The sequence below is a fragment of the Podarcis filfolensis genome (assembly GCF_964270895.1).
Source record: "Podarcis filfolensis genome assembly, chromosome: 8".
In the NCBI taxonomy this organism is placed as follows: Eukaryota; Metazoa; Chordata; class Lepidosauria; order Squamata; family Lacertidae; genus Podarcis; species Podarcis filfolensis.
In genome coordinates this window covers 26,613,052-26,625,437 of record NC_139611.1, presented here as the reverse complement: position 1 = coordinate 26,625,437, position 12,386 = coordinate 26,613,052, and the positions used below count along the sequence as shown (strand labels likewise).

The 12,386-nt window shown below is 53.2% G+C and overlaps 1 protein-coding gene across 1 annotated transcript; it reads right to left on the bottom strand.

Moving 5' to 3' along the window:
- Positions 1 to 207: 207 nt before the first annotated feature.
- KLHL21 (kelch like family member 21) lies at positions 208 to 10,556 on the bottom strand. The gene is made up of 4 exons (XM_083628683.1): positions 8,544 to 10,556; positions 5,949 to 6,354; positions 3,262 to 3,334; positions 208 to 2,594 (listed from the first exon to the last, which is right to left on the bottom strand). Exons 1-4 carry the CDS (start codon positions 9,868 to 9,870, stop codon positions 2,301 to 2,303), a joined length of 2,100 nt encoding a protein of 699 aa, XP_083484809.1. The 5' UTR covers positions 9,871 to 10,556; the 3' UTR covers positions 208 to 2,300.
- Between the last annotated feature and the right edge of the window lie 1,830 nt (positions 10,557 to 12,386).

Below are 12,386 nucleotides of genomic sequence, written 5' to 3'. Positions count from 1 at the left end.
CTCCAAATGTTTTGAAACTATAATTCCCATCATCCCTGACCACTGGTCCTGCTAGCTAGGGATCATGGGAGTTGTAGGCCAAAAACTAGGAGGGCCAAGGTTGAGAAAGCCTGACGTGGTCTTCTTTCCAATTTTATGACTAAGAAGTGTGTAATCAAGCAAAATGGCACCCCTTATGTCCCCTGGCATAGAACAAGTCTCCTTAACACACACACACACCTTTACTTAACATTCAGCTTTCAAGTTTAAAAGAAAACAATAAAAATATAAGAAATATCTTTGCTTCCGAGAGCATTATCATACAGTACTCTAGGTTAAACACAGGTATCTACATTAAAGTTAAAAATAAATAGGATGAAGGCAAATTCATCTGGTTCTAGAGATGGCACAGAGATCTTGGCTGTGAGTATAACAAAGTATCATGAAATCTATTAATAGACTTTAAAACAGCCCGGCACAAAATACTTAAACCTTACTCATCAAGTGAGACCAAAACAAGATGTCGTAAGCGTAAGCAGCAGCAGCAGCAGCAGCAACAGCAGGTCTGTAAACAGCTGGCAGAGTTCAAAAGGAGCCTCTCTTGCAAGTGTGTCTTTTCCTGGCTTAAAGAGGGTATATATAGGGGGGGAGGGACTTCAGTGTTTACTTGTGGAAAGCATGGGGTTGCAAAAGAACCCCTGACTAAGTCTGAAGGAAGAGAAAACAACAGCTGACCTTAGTTGGAAAAGGGGAGGGAGAGGGTAAGAAATGAGAAACTGAAGCAGCATCACAGAATCTGGAACATGACACACACGCACACCCACCCCGCAAGCAATGATGTCCCCACTTCCCCCAGGCAGCTCTGATGGAGGACCTCACCCGCCGTTCCTGCAGCAGATTTCCCCCTGCCCCCCAGGGCTGGGGTACCAACTGAATCTTCTAAATTAGCAGCCATTCTACCTGCACAATCCAGAAACAGCCATGCTTTGCCACGCCTAGGGCAACCATACAGCAGCAGAGGCAGCCACCGTGGGCAAGGCCCTCTAAAATAACCTCCTGTTTCTATCTTTGCTAGTGCTGTGCCTTGGCAGCAACAGAGTCTCCTTCCAAATTGCACTGTGATTAAGGCACCGACCGTGAAGAGGACCTCAAAACAATCTACTGGAGGGCAGGCCCCCCTAGGTCACTAAACTGGCGATGCTCCCCTGCCCAAAGCTGGCCACTCAGACTAAGGATACTAAGATTGAGTAGACAAGAGCTCTTTTGTCTTGGGTCCCCCAGATTTGGGCAAGACTATAACTCCCATCATCCACAGATAGCTTAGTCCAGGGGTCAAGGATGATGGGTGTTGCTGTCCACGTACATCTGGGGACCCAAGGTTGAAGAACTCTGTGCTGATAGAAACAATGATTCTGATGGGAGCTCCTGCAACAGGAATCAATGGATGATATTCCAGCAGCAACATGCAACTGAAGAAATGCGCATCATTCAGGTTGCCGGGGGGGGGGGGAGAGCAGCCCCCCCATAGGACTTTTCCCCTAGTAGGACTTGGTGGCAGACCCAAGGCACCAGCTAGTGACAGCAAAGATGTCTGGCTTGTTCTTCGGCACACAAGAAGAGCCTTGCTGGATGCAGCGAAGGGTCCGTTTAACCCAACACCCCCATTTCTGACAGTGGTTAGCCAGAAGCTTCTGGCAAGCACAAAAGCTCTCTCTTGCCAACTAGCATTTAGTGGCACTCTAGTCTCCCACACGAGGACGTTTCACTGAGCTAACCTGAATAAAAACGGCCGCTGGGCGTCTCCTGCAGAAACGCTACAAGGGGGGCATCACATCTTGTGGCAAGGAGTACCATAAATAAATTCAGCGTGGTGTGTGTCTCCTGAACCTACTGTCTTTCAATTTCATGGGGAGACCTCAAATTGTAGTGTTGAGCGAGGGGAAGGAAAGCCTTTGCTCTATCTGTGTTCTCCTCTCCATGCATAATGACTTTACGTGAACTGTGCTCATGCCTTCGTTTGGCTATTTTTAAGCAAAACAGCACCAGATCATGTTAGCCTAAGGGGAAGTTTTCTGATCAGCTATTTTCAAACTCCTTGGGAACTGCCAGGAAGGAACCGGAGGAGAATTGGACACCTCCCTTTTCAGGGATTCCCCTGAAGACAGCACTGTTGATCTCAAAGAGCCTGCTCCTTGCCCTCCTCGCCACCCATGCAGTCCTCGCAGCCGAGGACACCCGCCTCCCAATCCTCTCCCAGCTTGCCTCCCCAAGAAGCGGTGCCACAGATTTCCTCCAAGCCCCAGAGACAAGCTGTCTGACTGCTAGCGCAACTCGTTCAGGTTCAGGTTGTAGAGGTTCTGGCGCTGGCGGTTCAGGCTGATGGCGTTGTCCAAGGGGCGCTCCTCGCCCTCTTCCAGCGTCTCGGGCATGAACTGGCGGAAAATGCTGACGCTGCTGTGCCAGAAAATCGGCTCGGGCAGCTGGCCAGCCAAGCTCCACTTGCGGGTCTCCGGATCGTAGGACTCCAGCATCGCCGAGAGTTCAAAGGTGTTGTCGTAGCCGCCGGAGACGTAGAGCTTCCCTCCCAGGACGGCCAAGCTCCCTCCAACGTGCACCTGGAAGAAAAGAAGAGCGGTGTACAAACTACTCTGCATTTTGGGAGGTTGGTCGCCTGCTTGCTATGCTTCCGGAAGCCTTTTAAGATATCGTAAACCAAATGGTGCAGCGTCGTTCCCGAGATCAAGGAGCAGGTTTTTGTCTGTGTTCGGATGCAATTGGATGCCCTTTCGAATTGAAATGGTGGGCTGGACTTTAAAAAAGGCTTTTCCATACTAATGAAAATGATTGGGGATTCGGCAGTGCTGTATTGTATTATTTATGCGAATTGATTTTCTCTGGAGTTAAAGATATGACTAGGACAAAACTTGTTATGTTGCGTTCGTATTTTGCACAATTTGTATACGGTGTCTGTCTGATAATGTGTGGTTTGCTATGCCTAATAAAGGATCTTGATTGACTATTCTAATAGCGGCGCCTTGGACTGGCAGCAAATGGGCACAGGCATAACAGGAGAGTCTCTCTCCTGACAGCAACCATGCTGCAGCAATCTGCACTAACTGCGGCTCCCAGATCAAGTGCAAGGGATTCCCCACAAAAAGCACATTGCAGTAATCCAACCCTCTCTTGCTAAGACTTTTCTCCATTGCCACCTTTGGTCTGGACTCTTCAATCTCCTCTCCCTTCAGTTCCAATTACTGCTCTTTAAAGACGCGAGACCCTCACCTGGAGCATTGGAGGGATCTTGTCCCATTCGTTCTTTGCTGGGTTGTAGACGTCAACTTCAGCAGAGTCATCCCTGCAGAAGGAAATCAAGTAGAGGTGACCAAGAAGAAGACCCAAACACCCCCTAGCCTTGTCGTGCTGATGGGAGGGAAGACACGGTCCCTGAGCGTCTACTTTATTCCTTAACGGGGCACGGGGACCCAATCTACTTGGACCTCATAGCGCTTGGCGCACACACGCAAAGTCTCAAGATTTCCTGGGCCTTTTGTGAACAACTTAGAAAATAAAGATTCTGGTTGGTAGGATTGATGGAAAGGAAGGTGAGGAGGAGGAGGTCTTTGTGCAAACACACCAAACCTGCAAAAAATGTTCCTTTCTCTGTCCTCTGCTTGCCTCCAACCTTCCAGAGATTTGCAATCTGCTCTTTCCGTAGCCTCTCTAAAAGCAGCATTCCTCCAGATGTTTTAGACTATCAAGACTTTGAAAAGCTGGTATCACTGGATCAAGTCTATCAGCTATGTGGAATTAATGAAGCTCAATCGTTTTAACTGGAACATGAATAAATGTGCAATTAATGGCTACTGTTTTGAATGCTATTTTGCTATATTACCTTCCTTAGTGGAGCATGAATAATGCTACTTATAGGGTGGGGCGCACAGGGGGTGAGTTTATGGAGCCAAGGCGATGGTGGCCTGAACCACTGAGCTAGACTTTGGAAGAGGAGGAGCTGCCTGCCATTTCCACCCATCTTTTTTTGGAGGAGGGGAAGGAGATAAAAGGAGAAACCCTAGAAGCTTCCTGAGCCGTTGCCTAACGCCCGCCTCCTTGCTCTGTTCACGAAACAGGGAGCCTGACAGCAACAGGTGAGGGGTGTCAGTGACAAAAAGAAATGTGCTTTTTCTGACCCTCAGAATGGCAGCCTGGGAGCCCACCATGGCTATCACAAAACTCCCAGCCAAAATGAAAGGGAAAGGCTCAGAACCTTCTCCTGGGCTGCTTCCTCCTCCCATCCCAGCAAATGCCGAATGCCAATTGAATTCGTTTAACTTCGATGGGTAACCATGTTTACAATGAAATGTGGCACTTAGCAGAAAAGTTTGGGGAGGTGGGTGCAAAGTGAAAGGGTGTGTGTGAGAGGGTCACTGTCCTGTCGGCTTTGGGAGCTGCAAAATGTTTCTGGAGCCTCTGCAGGAATCTGAACTATTTCTCAAGCCAAGCTCTGGAGGGTTGCAGAATGCACAATTGCTGCTGGGGAGTAGAGCAGCCAAACGCTTTAGCAAGCAACTGTTAAATCTCACTGGGGCTGGCAGAGACGGGGGGTGGAATGGGCCAGAATGAATCTCAGCAGCAGGAATTCCAAGCTTCCCGTTCTTTGCCTGCACCAGCGGATTGAAGCCCCTTAAGATTCATTTCAAGCATCAGGATCAAGGGGCAATTCCTGCTTTCAAAAAAGGATTTTCTTTACGTCTGGGGAAGCGGGTTGCATGTCCTGCCCCCAGATTAGGCAGAAGCTAGCACTGCAGGAGAGAAAAGAGCCCTGCAGGGACCAAGTGGCTATAGTAAGCCGGACAGGGGTGCGAAAGCGAGTTTCACCATCCTGGTACCCTCTGAATAAGCCCTGATTGAGCCAAGAATCAGGAAATTGGACCCCAGAGCCATAAAGTCACTGGGGCCCCATGATGCAGCTGTTCATTCATTCGGAAGAGCATGCTGTACCTCCCCAACGCCCCCCCCCCCGCAAAAAAAAAAGATTGTCTGGCTTCTAGATGAAGGATGAAACTGAAGGTCACAAGGAAGCTCCCCACAGCCCCTGTTTACACAGGAGGAACTGAATGAGCCTCCACACCAGAGGAAGCCTCTTGGTGACTGTAGGGGCCACAGTTGTAGCAGTCCCTGGCCCCTGCCTGAGCAAGTGAATGGGTGACCGATGGCTGCAACCGGGCTGTGGCAGCTACAGTCACATGGAGGATCCTCACCTGATGGGAGTTTCCTGGAACAGCAAAGATCCGCCAGGTCTTAAGCTGGTTCTGGAACCTATTTCTGAAGTCTACAGAGCGTGAACTGCAACCTGAAAAGAGCAGGTGCCCAAATCCCAACAAGGAAAGGGGCAGCTGACCCCTTCTCCTTCCTCCCCCCTCCTCGCCACTCCCCTCGGCCAACTTGAAAGATAACAAGCTTATCCGAACTATTTTCAGACCTCGCTCGATCACGAGCTCAGCCCATCACTGGCTGAAGGGCTCGAGTGCCTTTCAGATAGCAGGAACCTGACCTACCACAGCCCCTCTCGATGAAGGGCACCAGGGAGCCACCTCTGGGAAGCAACAGGCACTTGGAAGCTCCCTTCCCTAGGCTTTGCCAACTTAATCTGCAGAAAGAGCTTTGGAGGTATGAAGCAAAGTTCCTTCTAGGGGGATGTGGGGAGGGGGCAGGAGTTCCTTCCCATCCCCTGCCCAGTCTGGGATGTTGCATAACTGGACCAGCATCCCACAACCCTCCAAAAACTCCAGGGAGATCAAACACATTCACAAAGAAGCTTGTGAAAGCTCCTACGCAGACCTATCCCTGTTTGTGGCCTAGCGAGGCCATTGTGTGGGTGGGATGAGTGGCTTCTTTTACAATTCTAGGTCACACGCTCCCACCCTCACCCCATCTCTAGAGGAGATGGCAGCAGCTAAGGCAGCCCTTACCTGACAAAATACATCAGCCCGCTGAGAGTGACGGTCTTGGGTGCGAACGACCAGGGGGGCAGCTGCCCGCAGTTCACCAGGGACCACAGGTCCGACTCGGGGTCATAGCACTGCATGACCATGGACTCCTTGCCGGACAAGGAGCCGGTGGCGTAGAGCTTTCCGCGGCAGGCGGTGGTGGAGCAATTGTCCATGGGGTAGAGCATGGGCTGCAGGGGTTCCCAGGAGTCCAGCGTGTGGTCATAGCGCTCGGTGCTGTCGGAGGCTACCACGTAGAGCAGCCCGTCCAGGACCACAGAACTGTGGTACTCGCGGGCCTTCAGCATGGGAGACACCTCCGTCCACTCGTTCACGCTGGAGTTGTAGCGCCAGACGCAGTCGTAGAGCCTCGAGCCGTCGGAACCTCCTAGGGGCAGAGCACCACGTCCCATTAGCACAGAATCATAGACCTGTAGAGTTGGAAGGGACCCCAGGGGCCATCTGGCCTGACCCCAAAAAATGCAGGACTCGCACACAAGACTGTGGCTCAGGGCACATGGTTCACCCTAACAGTTCACTTACGTACAGCAACAGCTCCATCTAATTGAGCTCCTTTGTACTGCGTTAAACTGTGCCTTCTTACAAGCAGCAGCAAATCTCCTAAGATTTGGGGCAGAGATATTTCCCCTGGAGAATGCAGAACATGACTTTGATCCGTGAAGGCTCTTTGCTACACACCAATGAATGCATTTCTTAACTGGGGGAGAACTGCCCGCGTCCCATGTTTGCTTGCAAGCCCAAATGCCCCTCGCTGAGACACCTCAGCATCCCTTCAAGCAAGACCAGGCTCTGATCAAACCCAGAAACAAAAAAGGGGTGCGCTAATTTCCTTAGGGAAAATGGGGTACACGGCCACTATCATCTGTGGCAAAGAGAATCGGCTTCAGGCCTGTGTCCAATGCTCTCAGACTCTGACAAGAACCAACCTGTAGCTTGGGGGGAGCTGATGGCCCTCCTGTGGCACAATGGGTCAGTGCGCCTGGCCGTTAACCAGAAGGTTGGTGGTTCGAGACCACCCAGGGATGGCTGTGGGCAGGATTTGGGCCAGATGATCGTCATGATCCCTCCCAACTCTACAATTCTATTCTATGATGGAGATGTGGTACCCGTCAGGTGTTTGTAGACTACAGCACCCATCAATCCCTCACCTTTAGCTGTTTTGGTTGGGGTGGATAGGAATAGCTGGGATGGGACTATAGGCGACCCACCTGTGCTGTACACAGACTTCAGCTGCATCCTTAGTCTGAAGTCCACAGGGCTTAACCACGCTCGCAAAACCTCAGCCTGGCTGATGGGGCAAACTTCATGGCTTCTCCCCACCAAGAGGAAGACTCTGTTCCTCTGCACATCCCAATGATCAGCTGTGGGCACAGGACTGGGGCCGCCAGCTACCCTTACAAACGCTCCTTTCTGGGCTCTGCACTTGTGTGTTTGAAGGGTTGTGGTGGTGCCCAAAGCTCTCTGGGGGAGGCTTTGCCGAGGGAGAAAACGTCTGCCCCAAGGGCAGCCGCTCGGTGGGAATGAGAGAAAATCCTCCTAATGTCCTTTGACAGCTGTATGGAGAACTCCCGCGGGGAGGATTCCCAGGGGGGCGTCTCGGCTCAGGTGTCTCCCTCGCTGGCTCCTAGCACCCGCTCTATAAATAACTTGCAAAGCAACGAACAGGAAGGGGGCGTGGAGACTCACACAGAGCCCCTTGTTCAGCCTCCTCTCTCCAGCTTCCCAGGAGGAAGGTCAAAACAAGCTGGCAGCTCCCCACAAGCTCAAAGGCAGATGCTGCTGGTGACACAGATCATCATCTCTGAGCATCAGCCACAAACGCTGGGGCTAAAGAAGGCATGTAACATTGTCAGAAGAGCCCTGCAGCTGGATCAGGCCCACTTAGCCCAGCACAGTGACCAGTCAGATGTTTATAGGAAGCCACAAGCTTCCCAAGAGTGATATGCCTGCAGTCTAACACAGTACAACACATTCAGCCATAGGGCATTATTGACAAGAGGGAAAGGAGAGAGTGGATGGGGCCTGTGACCCTGGAGAAGAGCTGCCTGTAAGGTTTGGGAAGGAGGGTAGCTAGATCCTTAGGGCACAGACCCATGATGCAAACTGGCAGGTGCTGATATGCATGGGTCCACTTAAGATAATAAGAACTGAACAATACGGCTGTATCTGATCAATGGCCTATCTAGTTGCAACTCCTGCTTTCACAGGGGCCAACCAGATGCCCTAATGGGAAGCCTGCAAGCAGGACCCAAGTGAAAACTGCTACTCTCCCCACTTGTTATTGGCCAGCAACTGGAATTCGGAAGCATTGCTGCCTCTGTCCCCGAAGGCAGAGCCTAGCCAGGGTTGCTAGTAGCCATGGATACCCTTGTTTCACCATGAACCTGTCCAATCCTCTTTTAAAGCCGTCCAAGTTGGTGGCCATCACCGCCTCCTGCGGGAGTTCCGTTGTTTAGGCGCTGTTCGGGCACCTTTTAGATGGCACCCCTGTGGCAAACCCCTTCAAGCAGGGCTAGGGACCCTCCAGGAACTGGCAGCCCTCCCGTCCCGGCTCACCGGTAACATAGATGTCGTTGCCCAGGGCGGCGGCGCTGTAGCCTCCTCCGAGGTGCTCGGGGAACTCGGCCAGGTAGCGCCAGTGTCCCGTGCGGGGGTTGAAGCAGTCGACGGTGACGAGCTCGTCGCAGTCGCGGTCGCAGCCGCCGAGGAGGACGAGGATCTCGGCCAGGCCGGTGGAAGGGCGCGGGCGGAGACGGGCGCAGGGCGCGCGGTCGTGGCGGTCCAGGCGGCCGGCCTGGAAGAGGCGCGCCTCGGCCACCAGGCGCAGGCAGGCCTCGGAGCGCGCCACCAGCGGCTCGCCCTCGACGTGGGCCAGGAGGGCGAAGCGGCGCACAAAGGGCAGCCGGACGTGCGCCAGGAGCTGGGGCAGGAGCGGAGCGCGGGCTGCCGGCTCGGCGCGCACCCAGCGCAGCGCCAGCTCGAAGGCCGCCTCCTCCTTGGGCACGCGGAGCGCGTCGTCGCGCAGGTACGAGAGCAGCCGCGGCAGCGGAAGGCGCTCCATCTGCGCCGCCAGCTCGCCCTCGCTCTCGGCGGCGTGGCGCAGGACGCAGCGGCGGGCGGCGGCGGCCAGCGGGGCGCACGCGAAGGCCTCGCCGAACTCCTGCATCTCCAGGGCGGCGGCCGGCTCCAGGCGCGCCGCTAGCCAGGCCCCGCACGCCGCCTTGACGGCCGGGAACTGGAGCAGGTCGGCGGCCCGCAGCAGGCGCTCGGCCAGCTCCGGCCCGCCGGGAGACGCCACTCGGCCAGTGTAGGCGAAGTCGAGCAGCAGGGCCAGGCACTCGGGCTCCACGCCGTGCAGCCGCACCCGCGCCGCGCGCGCCTCCCGCAGCCCGCCGCCGAACATGGCGCGGAAGTAGCCCGAGGCCGCCGCCAGCACTGCCCGGTGGGCGCCGAACTCCCCGCCGCCCGCCAGCAGCGTCACGTCCAGCAGCGCCCGCTCCGCCCGTAGCGCGCACAGGCCCCGGAGCAGCGCCGACGCGTGCGCCGCCTCCTCCGCCGTCGCCTCTTCGCCCGTTGTCGGCTCCATTCTCGCCCGCCGCTGAGTCTGACTGCTGCCCGACGCCTCCGCGCACCCCTCGGCCGGCTCCTCCCTCGCCTGGGCTGGCGCCGGTCCCGCGCGCGCTCCGCCTCCTCCGAAGGGCGACGACGGCGCGCCTGGGTGGCTGTCTGCGAGGGCGCCGCTCTCAGTCGCCAAGCAGCTTCGGAGAACACCAGGCTCCTCGCTGCCGCCCTCCTGCCTCCAAGGGGAGCCGGGGCGGGGGGGGGGGTGCTCTCTCGCTTCAGCCCCGGGAAAAGGGAAGCCTGGGCTCTGCAGAGGAAGCATCCGCGAGCTCCAAGCGAAAGACCACAGGCGCTCGGCTGGACGTAAAAGGCAAATTGCTTGGAGTCTTCCAAGGCAGTGACGGCGCCTTTCAGCCTCCACATGAACCTTCGCTAACTCTTTGCCAGCAAACTCTGAAAGGCTCGTGGGTGCGCAGGAAGAAGGCCCAGGGGAAAGGCTAGCGGCATGCGCCTGGCGACAGTCCTCCTTGCATAGCTGCTCGGGACATCATAGCTACCCGCTGCGTGGCTACTAGTCACGATGGCTCTAATATTCCTAAGGCTGTAATGTTTCTGAATGCTTCTTGCTGGAAACCGCAGGAGGGGAGAGTGACTTTGTGCTGGGGTTTCCAAGAAGGTGGCATCTTGGTGGCCTCTGCCAGAACAGAATCCTGGACTAGATGGGCCACTGGCCTTATCCAGCTGGCTTCTTTAATATTATGTTCACTGTCTGCACAACTCACTCCCTAGTGAACATGCATAAGGTCAGGCTCCGTGGTAACAGCTACAATTCCCTCTTGACATTTAATTCTGTTGAATTTATTTTACTGTATTTTATTTTATATATTGTAGATTTTTAATATATTTAGTTCTTGTATGCTCCTTTGAGCTTTTTCCTAGTACAAAGTTGCTTATTAACGTTCTAAAGCAGAGGTCAGCAACCTTTTTCAGTCATGTGCCGGTCCACCGTCCCTCAGACCGTGTGGTGGGCCAGACTATATTTTTTGGGGGGGAAATGAATGAATTCCTATGCCCCACAAATAACCCAGGGATGCATTTTAAATAAAAGCACACATTCTACTCCTATAAAAAAATCACCAGGCAGGCCCCACAAATAACCCAGAGATGCATTTTAAATAAAAGGACACATTCTACTCATGTAAAAACACGCTGACTCCTGGACCATCCGCGGTCCAGACTGAGAAGGTGATTGGGCCGGATCCAGCCCCTGGGCCTTAGGTTGCCTACCCCTGTTCTAAAGAAACAAGCCACTGAGTGAGCAGGGGTTGGGCCAGTCTTGTTTTGGGAGTAACTCCCTTTGAACTCAGTGAGGCAGACTCCCAAATAAACGTGAGGCAAGGCCTCGTGGACTTTCCTAGGAAAGGGCCCGTTTCACCACTGTTTCACATTCTGATGCATGCAGAAGATTATGATGCAATAAAGAATTAGTCACTAACACCCCTGTTCTAAATATAGTGGGTGACGGCAAGTATGTCATACCCAGAGAGTGACTTAGCTGGATATCCCCCGTCATGGGGAATTAGTGGATCTGGCTCCTAAGCTTAGGACTTCACAGCTCCATAGTCTGGTGATGCAATAACTCAAGCGCATCTCATTCTAGGTGTACTCAGGTGGGCTCTCTCCAAAAAGCAACAACTTAAGCAGTCAAGTACTTCTTTATAGTGCCAAAAGAAAGGGGGATAAACAACTCCTGTTCACATGCATGCATGCATCCATTATTATTTGACAGACTAGGACACTCGCACACTTACAGAGGCTGCGAAACCCCTCTTCTCAGAACTAAAAACAAATGCAAATTGTTAATGGGTTTTCCTAATATCTCCACCCACTGCTGCTTCTTTGGCGATCACTTGTAGCCGAGTAAGATTGTCTTCCATAAACAGGGTTTTAACAATGAGTCCGTAAGTGACTGTGGAGGCCAATTCTGGATCCACACATCCTTCCACAGTGGGGACATTGGTTTCCGGGCGGGAGTTGATCACGGTGTGAATTTGCCAAGCGTGCCTTCCTCTTAGCACGTTTCTCCCTTGCGTCCTGAGTTCGAGTGTCTTCAAAGCCCATGACACCTTTGGTAAAGGCTCTTCTCCAACTGGAGCACTTGCAGGCCAGTGTTTCCCAGTTGTCAGTGTTTATATTACATTTTTTTTAGATTTGCCTTGAGACAGTCTTTAAACCTCTTTTGTTGACCACCAGCATTACGCTTTCCATTTTTAAGTTTGGAATAGAGTACCGTACTTGCTTTGGAAGATGATCATCAGGCAGGCATTTACCGGTTTGTCATGACTACTTCATGCCACCGGAAAAGAGCCCTACTGCAAAGACTGTGCGTTGGTCAGCATGCACTGATCTACACACATAAAACAAGTTCATGCACAGGCGTCTTCCAAAAACCCACCCCACCCACTGCAACAACACTCCTTTATTAAGATCTGGTACCTTTCCCCCCAGCACCAAATATGGGGTTACAATCTAAAACTCACCCCGACAAGTAGAAAGATTGCAGTGGGATAAATGGCAAAACATGACTTATTATTTCAGTTACACAAACCTGGTGACCTCTTGGTCCTAAGCAGGGCACGTCTTTGCCATGGAGCTTCCAAAGACGCCTGGTTTGAGTTGGGGCCTCAGCATCCGAGCAGCGCACTGCAATAATGTTGTGCTGAAGCTCTCCAGTCATAGCCTGAGTGTTTTCTCTCACAAAGGCCTCCTCTGTTGCAAGGACACTGCTTCTCTCGGATCTGCAACTGCTGATCAGTACATAACCATGTCAGCTGCTTA

Coding starts and splice junctions, on each gene's coding strand:
- KLHL21 (XM_083628683.1), bottom strand. CDS start 9,870: ATGCTTCCTCTGCAGAGCCCAGGCTTCCCTTTTCCCGGGGCTGAAGCG. Junction 6,355..8,543: donor CAACGACATCTATGTTACCG/GTGAGCCGGGAC, acceptor CTCTGCCCCTAG/GAGGTTCCGACGGCTCGAGG. Junction 3,335..5,948: donor GGGCTGATGTATTTTGTCAG/GTAAGGGCTGCC, acceptor TTCCTTCTGCAG/GGATGACTCTGCTGAAGTTG.